The sequence below is a fragment of the Prinia subflava genome, chromosome 10 (genome assembly GCF_021018805.1).
Source record: "Prinia subflava isolate CZ2003 ecotype Zambia chromosome 10, Cam_Psub_1.2, whole genome shotgun sequence".
Taxonomy (NCBI): Eukaryota; Metazoa; Chordata; class Aves; order Passeriformes; family Cisticolidae; genus Prinia; species Prinia subflava.
Window position 1 is genome coordinate 8,405,337 of NC_086256.1, and position 16,807 is coordinate 8,422,143.

Here is a 16,807-nt window from a genome sequence, read left to right on the forward strand (position 1 = left end):
CCGGCACAGCATCTCCCGGCAGCGAGCGCGGAATCCCGCACGGCGCCGGGCTGGCGATGCCGTGCGTCAGGACATCGTCAGGGCGATGCCCGGGTACCGCGGCGGCTTTGGCACGGATTTGGCATAGCTTGGTGGCAGATAGAGGGCAAGCAGCTGCCAGGCAACACCGCTTCCCTGCCACCACTATCTCTGCGAGCAGCAGCCCCCGCCGAGCCCGGTGGGCGAGGGGCCGGAGCGCAGCCCCGGCGGGCGGCACCGATCGGGCCGGTCCCCCCGCGCCTCACCGCCCCCTTCCCCGCCCGTCCCACCCGCCGGGGGCGGGACTCGAACCCGCGGCCCTCCCGCGCTGGGCGGCCCGCGCGGGGCGGTCCCGCGGCGGCCAGTGGCAGCGCGGCTTGCTGGCAGGCGGGCGCGGCGCGGCCCGAGCGGCCATGGCGCGGGCGGGGCGGGCGGCGGCCGCGGGGCCGGGCGAGCCGCCGCGGGGCCGGCGGGGGAGCAACAGCCGCGGCCCCGCGGAGCGCCTGTAGCCGCCGCCGGGCCGTAGGCTGGCGAGCCGGGGCGCGCTGGCGGCGGCGGCGGCCGAGGAGGAGGAGGCAGGCGGGAGCCAGCCGCCGGCCGCGCCGCCGCCCCATAAGAGGATGAAGAAGCGGAAGGAGCTGAACGCCCTCATCGGCCTGGCCGCCGACGGCCGCAGGAAGAAGCCCGCCAAGAAGGGCTCGGGGCACCGGCTGCTGCGCACCGAGCCGCCCGCCTCCGACTCCGAGTCCAGCTCCGACGAGGACGAGTTCGCAGGGGCGCGGGGCCGCTGCGGAAAGTGAGTCCCGGGCGCTGCACGGGCAGGTCCTGCCCCGGGCCCGCGGCGGGGCTGCGCTGCCTTCCGCGGGTCGCGTTCGTAGCTGGGGGTACAAGGGGATGTGTGAGGCTGGGCACTGCCAGGGCACACCCGGAGCTGCACTCAGCGTGTCTGACCCCGCAGGTCGCGGATAGAAGTATCATCGAGTCGCAGAATGGCTTGGGTTGGAAGGGACCTTAAAGATCATCTAGTTCCAACCCGCAGCCAGCCAGGGATAGCTCCCACTAGTCCATCCCCTGGCTTTTTTCTTTGTTTTTTTCTGTTTTGTGCTGAGGGGGATCTCCTGGGGACGCTGGACACAGTTACACGTGTGTGTGTGTGTGTGTGCTCAGCGTGGCACTGTCCTGCGAGCTGGCGCAGTGTGGTTTGCTCGGGGACGTGCTGTGCTTTTGCCACTAAATAAGCTTTTCAGTTAAGTAACAGCATTAATGATGGGCCTCTGTGCATACCTGAAAGCAGGCATGTCTCAGGGAAACCTGGGCTTTCACAATTCAGAACCCTCTAGAAGTAGTTGTCGTAAGGCTATGGTAACACCTTGTCTTGAAGCGTGTTTTTCAAGCTATCAAGCAGATGTGCCTGACATAAGTTTGTGTCAGCCGAGCAGGATATTTCAGTCAAGGAAACCTGACAGCTGATTTTAAATATGCTAGATGTTGCCTAGTGAGGATAAACTGAACAGAGAGTAACAGCCCTGACCTGAGTTTACAGCCTAATTTAGTCCTGAAAATGCTCTCTGTTATCCTTGCCAGCCAAAACGTGTGCTGTTACAACGCTGTCCCTTACTTTGCTTGAACAGCATTTAAAATAACACTTTTGTAGGCATTGCTGTATATTCACAAGCTGTTCTTTGTTTCCTGCAGGGGAGACTACCTGCGATGCTGCAGGTTCTGTTACCCTTTATGTGCGTTTGTCATTCTTGCTGCTTGTGTGGTCGCGTGTGTTGGCTTAGTCTGGATGCAGGTGGCCCTCAAGGAGGATTTGGATGCAATAAAGGAGAAGTTTCGAACTAGTAAGTATGACTGTAACTACTGTTTCACATTTTCTTTGGGCATTATGAAGAGCTTTAGTTTCTCGCCTGCTCAGTCAAAGTCTGAAAATACTGAGTAGACAAATAACATCTGAATTGAGGAGTGCTCTGAGCTGAGAACACAGGCTTGGTGAATCTGAGTTGAATGTTATATATTTTTCGCCTGCTCTGTATCTTCCAAGGAGCAAAGACACTAGACCAGGTGGGCCTCTAATTGCTTGTATATACATTTCTAAAATTCCTGACTTTAGTCTTCAGAGTGCTCTCTTCCAGAGAAAGACTGTTTAAAAAGTTCTGATCAGACTTGTCAAAGCAGTCTAGGGAATTCTGGAAAAAAATAATTAGGAAAAGTTATGTCCTTGTCTTGAACTCTTTTGAAACCTCTGACACTTGCTATGGAATTACTGTGATTTGAATGTTCCTTCAGTACTATGATTTCTCTCTGTAGCCTCTGAATGTTTGTCTTGCTGCACTGACCTGTTCTTGTTCAGCTTTTATGTTGGGTTACATGTGGTTTAGAGTTAATATGTTTAACGCTTTGAAGTGTGGAGTTAAGATGAAGTGTTTTGCTTGTAAAGCTCAAATTTTATTGGTCCAGGTCAAGCTTCCAATGCCAAGATTTTCAGTATAACTTCTGTAGGCTGAGGTACAACAAATGGTGATCTGTGCATGTAAGATATGCTCTTGGCTCTTTGAACCTCATCTCTGGGCACAGGATTTGTTTTGGTGCCTTATGTTAGTAGTGTTTAAAATCGTGTATAGGTTGAAAAGGTAAACAAAGGTGGTGTCTTGCTTGTGGTAAAAGAGGCATTGAGGAGGTGTCTGTAGAAGTTCTTTGCTGTTGGTGTTTAGGTGTTCCTGTTCAGGCGTGTGAGGTGGGGAGTTGTCTGCCAAGGTGGAGCAGGCTGGGTGTGAGAGAATTGCTGATAGATGTGCTGCTTTTGTGTTAACTGATACTGAACCCTGAAAGTTAGCTGTAGTTGCTGTTCAGTTCTGGAGGATACCTTCAGTTCCAGGTGCTGCTTTGTGGCTGAGTGTTCCCAGCAGCTTTGCAGTGGCTGTTTCTGTGTTCTGGGTCAGCAAGTGCTGCTCTTCGTGGATTGCTCCCCTTAAAGGGTGTGCTGGTGGTAAAAGTTGTGCACGAGGACAGCATTTGTTTGCTGTAGTGTAGTTAAGGTTCATCATTCCTCTTCAACACAGACCTCTTTGTTAAAGCAGCTGTTCTCCCTGAGTGTTGTTCTCCCCGTCTGGCAATTACAGATGGGCTTGTTTTCTTCTTAATAGCTCTGAAAGAAAAGCTGTGCATGTAATGCTTTGCCTGGTGATAAACGTGTCAGATTTCTTTGCCATCATAATACCATGCCTAGGAGTTGGATGGGAGCTTCATAATGAGGCACAGCTTTTAAATACAACAACAAAAAGCAGGCAGCAAGAACAGCCTGGCTCCCAAAGGTAACGTTTTGCCTTGGTGAAGTGTGTGGGTGGACAGAGACACAAAGGCAGGTGACCCATCTGTTGTACAGCAAGTTTGGAAAAGGAACCTTTCTCTGAATCTTCATCCAGACTTTTTTCCCCGTAAGAGCAGATGTTTGTGGCAGTATTTGATATGTTCTGTCATCCTTTGCACAAAGTGAGCGTGGGATGAGTGCTTTTTATAAACAAGACATCTTTGCATCAAGTATGTTTGGAATAGGAGGAAGTCATGTAGTGTTTTCCCTTCAGTTGTCAGCAGTGATGCTAAGAACACATGTGGCATTTAACCTTCCTTGTGCTGCAAAAAACTCTTCAAGTGGAGTCCCAGTGTTCAGTGAGAGTGGCAAAATGGAAAATAATTTGTCTGCAAGAGCCTATGAAAACATGAGATTTAGTATGAGCTGCTTGTATGAAATGCACAAGTTAGTTTTCAGTCTGTTTTGGCTAAAATACACCTTTCAAGGTCTTACTTACCCAGAAGTGTTGTTTGGATCTGGGGTGATCCAGTTCAGATTTCTTTGCACCTGGAAAGTATTTTTAGAACTTGCTTAAAGAGAAGTGAGTTGAGTTTCTGAATATGCTCAGCTTTCCAGCTTTGTGTGTTTGGGCATCCACTCCACAGGCTGCTTCTTTTGACTGCATGGGTCACACATGGAAGTTTTCTCTGGGTTCTGCCAGCTACAGATCACACAGGTCCCACTGCTCCTGGCAGGCTGGTCTGAACCAGGGCTGTTTGTTGTGGAGCTTTCCACTGCTGCCTTACAGGGTGGACGTGCAGATTTTGGAGAACTCTGTCATCTTCATCTCAAAACCTTTGCTTATTTGTTTCTCAGACTTAGGGATTTAGGATTGCCTCATAGCACAGCTAAACAGCTTAGTCACTGCAGATCTGGAAGAGCTGCATTTCTGAGGCTCACTGGAATTGCTTTGAGCTGCATGTTTCTCCCTTTCTGTAGTATTAATTGCAGTAATAACTGACTTAATTTCCAAGGACCTTGTTTACTGATTTGTTTACCAACAGGCATCAGTGTATAAGCGTATACATTATTTTTTCAGTTGTCTTTCTGTCACACAGAGCAACTAATTACATTAATCTCCTTGGAATTCACTTCAGCAGCAGCAGCCCCTCTGCAGGCTTGAAAAGGGCACTGAGGTTCATTTCTCCTGCCTCCTTTGCCCTGGGACTGTTGGCAACTCTTATTCACAGGCCCATTACTATTTCATGTTCCCCTGTAGGGAGGTAATGCAAAATAACTGCACTAAATAAAGACCTACTGAGGTTTGCCAGAATGACAGGACTATGCAAAGTGTTAAATTTAGTACAGTCTCTCTGTGTTTTTTCTGCACATATTGGTACTCTTAAAACAAAAAAGAGCTGTCATTCTAAGCAAACACTGAATCCAGACTGGCAGTAAACCTGTGTGTAGAAACTCTTATTGCCTTCTTTCACTGTTGTAGATGTTACTGTTTGTAATTTGTTTAATGCCTTTTAGTGTTGTTTACCTGGATTTTTGTTTTGGTTTGCTTTTAATTGTTTTTTCATTATTTTAGTGGAATCTAATCAAAAAACGTCGTTCCAAGAAATTCCTAAACTGAATGAAGATTTAGTGCAGAATCAAAAACAGCTGGAACAAATTGAGACTGGAGAACTGGGGCTAAGTAAAATTTGGATAAATATCACAGACATCAATAAACAGGTGAGAGGAGATCAGTCCTTGGTTTTGAAAAATAATAAAATATTCTATTCAAATCTTTTTAATGGAAATTAATTTTGTCTAAGGATTTCTGTGACCATATACGTAACTTTCATTTTTAAAGTTCATATAGGGTATAAACCTCGTTATAAACAAGCAAAAAAACAACTTGAGCATCCAGCTGGGCTGGAGACTGATCACAAGAGGAGAAATTGCATAACTGGTGGAGGGAGTTCAGGCAGAATTTAAAAAAACATGAGAATTGTGTAGTTCTTAATTTTCCTGCCAAATAATGTGATGTTTATGACGAGAGATTTGACATTTCAAATTTCTGAGAGCACTTTTTAAGTGTGGAAAAGAGTTACCTGACTCAGAGCAAGCTCCAGTTGCTACAAACTAAGGCCTGGTGTCCTGGGAGTATAAACCCTGCTGACACACACTCAGCCTCTGAGCTGGTGTAAATCTTGCCACTGCTGATGGGGCTAGGGCTAAGCCACTTACCAGAGAGCTCTTTGCTCAGCTGCTCTATTAACTCACACTTCAAATGAAGCATCATGCAAGGCTTTTACTGAAATTTCTGCCCTGGAGCACAGAAGTTCAGAGCTGCTCACAGTGAACGGTATCAAGAGGGGTGTTTGGGGAACTCTTCTTGACCCAGGTGCTCTGCTTTGATTTCTTAGAGTGCTGAGGTGCCTGCTCAGATTGATTTTTCTTCAGTCCCATGTGGTGGTTAAGTCCTTACTGGGACACATCTGAAAATTTGATTTGCTTTCTTTAGCATTTCACTGTTTTAGCCACAGTTACTCAGGCTCTCCATGAGACTTTTAAAATGCTCTTATCTGCACCTGGCTGTTAAAGATACTTGCACGTGGTTCTTGCAGGCCCTCAGGTTACTTCAGGGTCTGGTTACAGTCTGAGCCAGATCTTCTGGGAATCAAAATGTTCTTGCTGGTTTTTTTATCCACAAATTGTTGGGATGTGCTACTGGGAATAATCTCAGGCAGTGTTCACAGCTGTGAGCTAGATTCTGCATGCCAGCTGATTAACATTGACCTAATGTAAAATTAGAATCTTTTCCTCAACTTGCAAAACAGTAAATTTTTTTTTTACCAGAAGAAAGTGAATTTTAGTCTCTGTTCCACTTGTGTAGCAGAGGATTTGGATGAGAGGCGCAGCTTCTTTGCCCATCATTCAGCTGGAGAGGTTGTATGGCTTTGTTGGGTTTTGCCAGGCAGGTTTCATTGCTAAATACAGAAGTGGGTGATGGTTTCCTCCACGTGAAGACTTCTTGCACAATTTTTTAAGTCTTTCTTGGGCAATAGCTTCTCTCTAAAAGGATGAATGTAAAACTGGCAGGAGGTACCTTACTGGAAAGAAGACTTTTCCGTGGCTGTCATTTGGTTTTAAAAAATAGTTAAATAAAAACTTGCTCTTTTACAAGAGGCAGAATATTTTTAATGTAGCCTAGGCAGGACTTCTAACCTAGAGACAGGGGTGGTTTTTGTGTATATATGTATAATTTTGTATTGCCTTACATTTTAATATTACACATTAAGCCATCAGTATTGGGGGAGGTCAGAATCAGGATTATGTTGCCTAATTCTAAGTGCTCCTTTTTGGTTTTAGATATCACTCTTGACCTCAACAGTAAATCATCTCAAAAACAATATAAAATCTGCTGCTGACCTGATTTCTCTCCCACTCACAGTAGAGAAACTTCAGAAGGTGAGTACTGTAAATGTGGCTATCACTAAATGTGTTCTGTGTGTTAAGATGCAGCTCCTGGGGACAGAGCTTACAGCAGGAGCTACCTCAGTTGAAAGGAATATTTACTTCTCTTGTCTTTAAAATTTGACTTCATAAATTGTATGGTCCTATGATAATGTGGGGCAGGTGGAAAATTCAAAGGCCTTATTTATCCCTTTTGGAGATGCATTTGTTTGTATTATGCTGTCCCATGTGTACCTTGGAGCTGATCTTTCTCGTTACTTTCCTTCAAGTTGCTAGTCTTAATATCATGTGAGACACTTGAAAAATGTCTGCCTGCAGTTTTGTGCATACAAATAGGTGGTTTGTTTAGATTTTTAATTGGAAAAGAAAATGTATTGCTTTCTGTTAATACAGTGTCTTACTGTGTGCCTTACTGAGCATTCTTCACCAAAGAACTGTCCTGTTCATTTTGGTTAAAAGAATGGTTTGTTGAAACTTGCCTGGCTCTTCCATGGCAGTTCTGTTTATTTAGCAATAAACATTTTTGTTGGGCTAACACCTAATGTTAGTCCAGTCTGTGGCATTGTGGGTTTCCACATCTCATTTCCTATCCCTACAAAATTAATGTACAATCAACAAGTTAATGATATGCGAAGCAATGAGTGTGGTTTGGCTGATGGGGCTGCCAGGATTTCTTTTGCTGGGAGTACAAAGCTGTTTGCTAAGCTCCTTATTTGCTGCTGCAGGCAGGCTGGATTTTCACTGTGCCCTGGTCAGAGGCAGGTCTGAAGGCATGTTGTTAGCAGGAGGAGTGTGCCCAGCAGGACAGGGCAGTGACTGTCCCCCTGCTCTGGGCACTGGTGAGGCCACACCTTGAATCCTATGTCCAGTTCTGGGCCCCTCAGGTCAGGGAGGACATTGAGGGGCTGGAGAGTGGCCAGAGAAGGGCAGTGGAGCTGGGGAAGGATCTGGAGCACAAGTGTGAGGAGCAGCTGGGGATGTTCAGCCTGGAGAAAAGGAGGCTCGGGGGGACCTTTTCACTTTCTCCCTGAAAGGTGGTTGCAACCTGTGGGGGGTCAGGCTCTTCTCTCAAATGACAAGTGATAGGACAGGAGGAAATAACCTAAAGCTGTGCCAGTGGAGGTTTAGATTGCATAACAGGAAAGATTTCTTCACTGAATGAGTTGTCAACCAGTGGAGCAGGCTGCACAGGGAGCTGCTAGAGTTGCCATCTCTGGAGGTGTTTAAAGGACATGAACAGGAGCTTGGGGACATGGATTAATGGTGGACTTGGCATTGCTGAGTTAACAGCTGGACTCAGTCTTAGAGGTCCTTGCCAGCCTAAGTGATCATATGACATGACTGCATTTCTTATGTGGGATTTGGTTTTCTTGAGCCTTTTTCCTTGGAGGTACCGTTCCTGGAAATAAGGTTGCCCTGCTGGTGTTAAAATCCTGAAGGATTACTGAGGAAACTCCTCTTGGGCAGTGGCTTTTGTTCATACTGGTGAAGGATGTTAGAGGTATCCTGGGGTTCTCCAGGGCAGAGGTTGCTTTGGGTATAATTTGCAGTTTTGAGTGAAAAAAAAATTCCAAATTCTTCAAATTCGTGTGCGCGATTTTGTGGCAGTCTGCCTGCAGTTTCACTAACAAAACATTGTGTTTAGCTGATTGGTACTTTGGGACAGTGCAGTTTGAGGAAGACTGAGATTTCTGTCATCTTTTTCATTGCAGACTGTAGCCAACATAGGCAGCACCCTTACTAGTGTGGCTCATGATGTTGAAAATATACAGACAGCTCTTGAGGAATACAAGAAATCCATAGAAATACTCCAGAATGATGTGGTAAGAAAAATGCGCTGCTTTAACGCTGCCTAATATGAAGCAAGTTAAAGAAATATTTGGAATTCTGCCTTTTACCTTTGAAATACTTCTGAGGTTTCTGTAGGTTGGTACATTAATTAGTTAATCTTCTAATCCCTGGCTGACATCTGTATGGTGCCAAGTACTTGTTTCTCTGGAGCCAGAATTATTCCTTTCTACACTTCCTATCCTGCATATTTTTGCTTCCTATTCCACAGATATAGGGGCTTGGGAAAGGCTCCTGTGTGATGCAGGGTATTGCTTATGGTAACTGTCTGCACTGTTTAGGGATGTCAGAAAATTGATCTAGTTTGTTGGTTGAATTAAGAATCTATGTAACAGTGAAATTACTGACTGTCTTCAGCAGAAACTACTCACTGTATTTATCCTGACCTCTCACTTGGGGTTAACAAATTGAGCCAATAATTACAGTTTTTCAGTAGAACTGCAATACAAGAATTCTTGTAGATAAAATCTAAATTAGACACATAATAAAGCTTGATTGAGTCAGTGGGTGCTCTAAAAACATTGCAGATAATGGCAGTGTGTATGATAGCAGTGAAATGTGTATCATAATAGTTCATTAAATGGAGAAGAGTTAATTAGGAGGGTTTAATGAAAATAAATTTGGACCTTATGTGTTTGAAAGAGAAAACTATTAGCCTGGTTAAAATACTGCATTCACAGCAGACCTGGGTGTAATTGTAGCAAAACATCCTTAGCTACAGTCTGTCAATTGTTAAACACTGGCAGGGATTTTGTAACACAATTTTCTACTCCTTTCCTTAGAAGGAATTAAAACAGCTGCCTTCACTTCCCTCCACTGTTGTGCCAAGGACTGAGGGAAATCAGACAGAATACTGCAGAAAGGTATTTCTCTCCCTTGCATAAAGAATTTTGGTACAAGTGTCATGGATATGTAACTTACCTGTGTGTTTTGCAGTACTGTAGTGTGTAAAAAATATGGTTTTTATCAAGACAATGCAGATAGCATGCTTTAAAGCAATCATAAGATAATTTTGCTGTAGTTGTTCCTGTGTATGTGCAAACAGGAAAGTGCCCTGGTCTGAGAGTGGGGTGTTTTTGTGTTCTGACTGGGTGAGGAATAAAAAGAGAGAAACTGATATCTGACAAATTATAGGTGTGCTTTGCTAAAGTGAATGAAAATAAGTTCAAGGCTTTTAGTGGAGTGCATTTTATGGCAGGTACTTGCTAATCTGAGCAAACTTGGGAGTGGCAGGTACTGAGTCACCCTCAATGTAATGAGGTGTGGAAAGCAGTAATTCAGCAACAACCAAAAAAAAAAAGAAAAAGGAAAAAGGTTAATGTGTAGGTGTTTAACTGAATGGAACCTATTAAGTGCAGAATGACTGCACTTACATTTAATACAGACAATATCTTCCTCAAAAATGAATCCTGTATATAAATATGCCCAGTAAGTGCTTTCTTGGGAAAAATCATTGTTGTGCTTACAAAGCTTGACCTGAAAAACGAGATGAATAGACTTTCTGTTCACTGCACAGCTGAAGTGATTATATTAACAACAAAGAGGCTAGCCCTGGGGAAGAATCTCAGTTTCAAACTTTCAGCAAGTTGGAATAACTTTCTGGAAGCTTCCAGTTGGATGTTTTCAGTGGTGTCAGTGGAGAGCCAGCCTGAAGTCTGCCCAGTTAAACTGGGTCATGTTGTTAATAGCAGGAGTTGCTGCAGAGGCTGGGTAAACTGACACGTGCTCTGTTTATATTTCAGGAAAGCCAGGCACTGCATGCAGCTCTGGAACAGCTAAATAATACTGTAGTGGTGTACCAAAAGTCGAATGACATCAAGCTTCTAAATGTGGATTCGGCCATTGGCAACCTCAGCCGGAAAGTTACACTGCTGGAAAACTCTCCCCTTGTGAAAAATCTGGACAAAAGAGAGAACTCGTCTACCATCGTGGTGAGTGTTTGATGGCTCAGGGTGTCTCCTCAGGCTGCTACTTCCTTTAAACAGCAGATAAAGCTTTTGAGACCTAACTGAAGAAAATATCAGAGTGAAACTTGAGAAACTTAGGAGTTCGTTTATAGAAGGCTGGAATTTGTTCCTGAACAGGTAACCAGCAATGAGTGTCTCAGAAGCAGTATTTCATTTTTTCCTGCAAGTATCTACAGGAAAGTGTCCAAACAGCTGTGACATTTAAGAGTTGGGTGGGTGCTTTATGAGGCAGGATTCACAAACTGAGCTATGTTTTAGGAATCACTCTGGCCTAGATCTCTTAAGACCCACTGAGGAGCTAAGTGGGACTCTGCATTTGTTCAACATTAGTTAAATTCTAAAGAAACCAAATAATAAAAAACTCCTAAATAAGTTCATAAATTCTTCCAGTGTTTTCTGTTTGCCACACTAGGGCCTGTGAGAACATGTTCTGTATGTTTAACAATAAAGGAACATGCTGACGTTGCTGTGGTAAATTATATAACCCATTTTTATGACTTCATGTTTATTCTACAGTGTATCTGCCCTGGTTTATCTCTGCTTAATGTCTGCCAAATTTGAAGGAAAGAAACTGTTGTAGAAAGTAAAAAGCACGTGAATAAACTCTGCCCTTTTTTTTCTGTAGGGGAATGATGCAACTACCTCTCTAAAAGTGGAAGATGAAGATCAACTAGATATTGAAACTCAGTCAAATAAAGAACCGAAGGTAAAGTAAGGAAATAAAGATTACGCTGGACTAGTAGAGCATGTAATTGTCTTTCTAAAGATGTTTTAAATGGACCTTAATTGAGCAAAGGTCTGCAAAGAGGCATTAATGGAGTCAAGGACTTGCTGGAAGCCCCTCTCAGTAATGATCTGTCACTGGCTGGGAATGAGTTTAACTGAATGGCCAAATTGTGGGCTGGGGATAGGAATGGATGCTGCAGGATTTCATTTCCATCTGCTGGAAAGAAGGAGGATGAGTGAACAGGCTGCACTGTCAGTTCTGGGCTTGTACTGATGTGAACTCAACCTGTTATCTGGCATGTACCAATGAGTAGAGTGAGGGACCTGCAGGTTGAAAAATATGGGGGTTTTACTTTAACAGAGATGCAGTGGCTCCTGCACAAAAGTATTCCCTACTGCACACAAACCTTTGAAACAGTGAAGCAGTTTAATTCATGTTCAAGTGTTCACTCCAAGGATGCTTAATTGTTTTATACTACAGCTTTCGAGTGTCTTGCTCTTTTCTGTAGGAAATACAGAAAGTAATCTTCAGATTCTTTTGAAATGAGTGTATGCAAAATAATTGCCTGTTTTTCAGGTTGAGGTACTGATTCTGTTGTTTTCCTACAGACCATGTGAATTTAGTCACTGTATCTTCCCATAGATTATTTATTTATTTGTTTTAAATCTTGTTTATAATTTTAAACTTGATCAGCCTGGATACCTCGAAGTCAGTCAAAAGTGCTGACATATTTTAAATTACTACCTCTTCTGAAGGGGTGCATTTTAAGATTTTTTTTTTTTCTGTACATATGCAGGAAGGAGGAACTAGAGATTCTCAGGTATCAAAACTAAAAGAGACTCTTCAGCTGATCAGTGCTATCACAGGCAAGTCAGAAAATGACAGACCCATGGAGACATCAAAGAATGGTAAGAATGTCTGGTAATAGTATTAGTAATCCATAAACCTGGAGGTTCCCCTGGAGTAACTCAATGAATAACTAATTAAGGCGGATAATTTAGGCTCTTCTTAAGATTTTGATGAAGATTTTTTTAGTTAAAGCGGTAGGAAACTGGAGTTGCTAAAACAGAAAACAGTGCGTGACTCCAAAATTTGAAGGTGATTTAAAATGTGTATGGCAGGATTCACGTGGATTGATGGCTGGTGTTTGAAGGCATGCACTGATTAACAGGAGAACTTTATACCCACTAACATCTGGTTTTGCTCTTTCAAAATGTAAGTGTAACAGAGAGGAAAGGTCTCTGCCTCTGCTGACTTCAGTTCTGCACTTCTGCTGAACATCAGATTTTTAAATACTTCATTACAATAGAACTGTGCTGCTTGTTCATTCCAAGCAGGAGCTTGGAAATTTAGACCTTGCTGTTGAGGAATATTGGTATTGATAAGCTGAAAGCAACCCAGGTGGGCAGAGCACCCTCAGAGTGGGGAGCAGAAAATACTCCCAAGTCATTCTTTCATGGGAGTTTATAAATATGCACCTCCTAGTGCAGAATGGAAGATTAAAGCTGTGTGACTGTCCCCAAACTTTCTTGCAATTCTTTCAATTAAAGTAAAAAGGGAAAACTCTGCTACATTCTGAAATATTGCAGCATTCTTATCCCATACAACTACTGTGATTAAAAAAAAAATCTGTTTTATTGGATTTTTGCTTGTTTTTGCTAGCTGTAATTGTATGGAATTAGTAAGACTAAGAAAAATTGTTTTGTAACAGTTGAAAGTAGTCAGAGTACTACAGCAAAGCCTACAGACCTTTCAAGGGTGGCTTCAAGGTCAGCTGGTGACAGCACAGAGAGGAACAGGCAGCTGAGCCATCTGTCCTTACCAGGAATTTCCAGCATTGAAGGTATGTATGTCCTTTTTAGGCTGATCTTTTCTTCTGAGTATTTCATGTAAATGTTTAGGAGAGGATAAGTATAAACATGTGAGGTCAATTTTAAAAGCATGAGGACTATGGATTTTTTTTTTTTAAAAAGCAATTAAGAAAAAAAGGGAAGGGAAAGAATAGAATATAAAAGAAAAGGAGATTTAAGCAAGAGTGTGCATTATTAGTGAATTATAATTGTTTTGAGTACCAAAGTATTACATTGAGTGCCTCAGAGACTGGGAGAGAAGTCAAGGGCAGAATTAACCTGCTGAAGGAAAAAGAAGTAGCTATGAGTATGTATGTTCTGGGGCTTTTTTCTGTTCTCTGCTTTTTTTTTCCAAGAGAACACTGCCTGGTCAGATGAATGGTTTCTGGATCTTGCTGTTCAGTCTCTTCAGCTCCTGAAAGGGCAACTCTTTGCATCAGGAAGTGAATAGACACTTTTCCCTTTATATCATCGGTCCTGTTGGTATAGCAACAGTCATTCAGAGCTTGCTTTTGTGGGGGATAACTGCATCTGTATGCAGTTAGTGGTTGTAAAATGGGCTGCTAGTTGTGGCCAGAAATAGGGATTACTTCCTTCAGATTTAATGTAATTTAATCCAGAAATGTTCATGCTTTTTTGTACTAAACTGTTACCAGCAGCTTGTGACAACGTAGGAGGCAAACTCCTCACTCAAGGATGCTGTGTGTAATTACTGGGTACTGAGAGACAGTGCTGTAAAAGTGGGAAAGCAGCTCATAGGCTATTCCTGTGTACTTCAAGGAGCTGTTTCTCAATCCTTGTTCTCTTTTCAGATCTACAGAAACTGTTTGAAAAAGCACCTGTGGATGCTGATGGAAAACTCTCACACCAAGATCTTCAAAAGCTGCTTGGCTCCACAGCCCAAGAGTCACAGAGCTTTAAGGAGTTTGACACAGATGGAGATGACAAATACACACTGAAAGAACTGAGATTAGCATTAGGTGTATAGGGTATATGTTTAGAAATGTGATATTGGTGGATGTTACTGTAGCTAAAGGAAGCTACAGGACATGAAAAACTATGGCTGCACTTTCCCAGTGTTTTCTGATCTTTCGAACTAAATTACTGTACACATTGCCACCTCTTTTTCAGTTGCATTTATTGAAAAGCAATTTACAGATTTATATGTCAATTGGACATAATATTGGGACTTCGTTAAAATCCAGAAAATTCCCAAACTTGGAAACATTTTCCTCTCGTTATTTCCTTTTCAAGGGAGTTATCGGTTATAATTTAAAATGTGTACATACTAAAATAAAACTATGGTTTTGTATTTCACTGAAATTTGCCTTAAATTAGAGAGCTGCACTTTATGTAGAGCAGAAGGAAAATCTGTCTTGTGAAGATGGGCTGCTTCTGCTTGTAAATATTTGAGATAGAGTAAATTATGCATATTTAAGGAGAAATTGTGTCAGGGGCTGTGTTGGTAGTAGCTGTTTATAATGAGAGACTGAGCCTGGAATGAGGGTTTAAGAGCTTCAGCTAAATTTTTGATTTTTGCTGAGTATATCCATGAATAAATTTGGCCTCAGTCAGAGGAAAGCAGGAGGGGTAAGTCATGCCCATCTATAGCAGGATGTATTTTTAAAGGGAAGAGTTGAAAGTTTTTTTATATCATGAGCCTACAGGAGCAATTAACTTGCCAAGTGCTTGGGTTTTCACTTCAGCATTCTCTAGGCTTTGCTGTGTTGCATTCAGATTATATTTTGTGAGATGAGCCTGTCTATTTATTTTTTTTAAATGAACATATTTAATAGCTTTAATAGATGCTTTAAGAGGTAAAAGCCCACAGTGCAGCCTGCTGAGCAGTTCATGCCTCAGTGGTGCTCTGACACACTCCAGGAGCGTGAGCAGGTGGGAAGGCCCAGAGGAGATTTGTGAGCTCTTTCCTGACTATTGTGACTGTGATCCCTTCTTGGTATCTTTATTTTTTGTCTTCTTGCCAACAGAAGGATGTAAAAAGCTGTGTAGGCACGTGCAATGGCATCATCATTCTGTACTGACACATGGTTTGTAAGTGAGGTTTCCTTACTAGAGGAACTTCAAGATCTGTTCATAGTATTGGATGTAAACACAGAGTGTATTTATTACCTTCTGGAACATAGGAAAGTGACTGTTGCAGAGGGGATTCTCTCTTGCAGGCTGGGTCAGGGCCAAGTTGGGTGATTTTGCTCACAAACATCACTGATCTTAGGAGTTTTTTGCATGATTAGTGAGTTGAAGTTGCCCACCTTGCTGAAACATCAGCTTATGAGGAAGTCAGTTCATAATTGTTGACTTTTATATAACTTTAGACTGGATGTTTTATCAATTAATTGTATTTTGGAAGTACAAATCAGCAAAGGAATGTACAAAATGGAGCCCTGTTGCCCATTTCCTAGGCTTCTTTCACTGTTGCTCTTCTATCCTGTTTGGGTAATGCAGATGCCACCCAGTACCAAAATGCTTTTGATGTGACATTTGAAAATGCAGTATTTAAAAACAAAACCAATCAACCTTGGCTTTAGAGAGGACAAGAAGCCAACACTTGCTTCTTGCCACTTCCCATTTTATACACTACTGTATAATTCCTTAACCAAATAAAGAAAAAAAGCAATAAAATGTAACCATTCTGATATTTTATTTGTACATACTGTATCATAACCATATGCCAGAGTTTGCAAAATATTTTTGGAAGTTTATTTGTATGAAATTTACCTTAAAATTTAAAAGATTATGCTACCGCCTTGTGAATCTTTTAGTGTTTCGTTGCAGTTTGTTTTAGTTTTAGAAGGCTCTTCAGCAGCAGTAGTGAAAATTCCGGCTAGACCTGATGCGTGCTGTTCCTCTGCCTGTGTCCAGGGAGCCCAGCTGGGACACGGCTGCCCAGGGCTGCTTTTTAACTTGCTTGTCTAGAGCACAGGCGATGGCTAACTGGTGTGGCCGCTTGCAGGATGGGCTTGTGCTGTCAATGAGACAAAATGCGAGCATCCCTCAGTGCAGTGGTGTCTCCTGTGCTGCAGGCACCGCATGCTTCCCAAAGCCCTGGCTGTGTGCAGGCTTCCTCTCCGCGTTCATTCGCAGGGCAGATGAGAAGCCGGGAGTGCAGTGAATACCCTCGGCCCGATCCACCTCCCTGCCCTAACGCTGGTGGGGGTACCAGAGCGGCGGCTGGATGCTCTGGGCAGCGGGTCCTTAAGAAAAAGGCGATATCTGAGCGAAATCGAAAGTGATGAAGTTGTGAGGGCAAACTGTAACAGGAGGAGAGCTATGCCCTGCCGAGACTTGCTGTTGTGCCGCGATTTCTGGGTTCTCTTTCGGGCTGTACCTGTGGGTGTGGGGCTGGGGTTACCGACCTGCGCCGGCAGCGGGGCCGTGCCGCCGCGCTCGTTCGCTCCGCAGCGCTCCATCATGTAACGCGACTTTTGTCTCAATAAAAGCTCCTTTCCAGCGTGCGGCTCCCGCCGGTTCCTGGCTGGGGAGGTGGAACGGGCCGGGGCGGGCTGAGGGGAGCGGCCGGGGCGGGCTGAGGGGAGCGGCCGGGGCGGGCTGAGGGGAGCGGCCGGGGCGGGCTGAGGGGAGCGGAGGGCGGAGCGCGGGGCGGGCCGAGGGGAGAGGC

General features: G+C 43.7%; 1 protein-coding gene across 2 annotated transcripts; it reads left to right on the forward strand.

Moving 5' to 3' along the window:
• The first annotated feature begins 430 nt into the window (after positions 1 to 430).
• Positions 431 to 16,643, forward strand: EFCAB14 (EF-hand calcium binding domain 14). Of its 2 annotated transcripts, none has more exons than XM_063407134.1 (11): positions 431 to 814; positions 1,714 to 1,862; positions 4,905 to 5,050; positions 6,674 to 6,772; positions 8,491 to 8,601; positions 9,412 to 9,489; positions 10,369 to 10,557; positions 11,219 to 11,299; positions 12,117 to 12,228; positions 13,032 to 13,163; positions 13,983 to 16,643. In XM_063407134.1, the coding sequence occupies exons 1-11, from the start codon at positions 639 to 641 to the stop codon at positions 14,156 to 14,158; spliced, it is 1,449 nt and encodes a 482-aa protein (XP_063263204.1). In that variant the 5' UTR covers positions 431 to 638; the 3' UTR covers positions 14,159 to 16,643. The 2 variants fall into 2 exon arrangements, with proteins under 2 accessions (XP_063263204.1, XP_063263203.1); XM_063407133.1 differs by having other exon boundaries at positions 432 to 814; positions 9,409 to 9,489.
• The last annotated feature ends 164 nt before the right edge of the window (positions 16,644 to 16,807 follow it).

Excerpts from the sequence above, each read along its gene's own strand:
- EFCAB14 (XM_063407133.1), top strand. The coding sequence starts at position 639 with ATGAAGAAGCGGAAGGAGCTGAACGCCCTCATCGGCCTGGCCGCCGAC. Across the intron at positions 11,300-12,116 it reads AGTCAAATAAAGAACCGAAG|GAAGGAGGAACTAGAGATTC; the intron begins GTAAAGTAAGGA and ends GTACATATGCAG. Across the intron at positions 12,229-13,031 it reads CATGGAGACATCAAAGAATG|TTGAAAGTAGTCAGAGTACT; the intron begins GTAAGAATGTCT and ends GTTTTGTAACAG.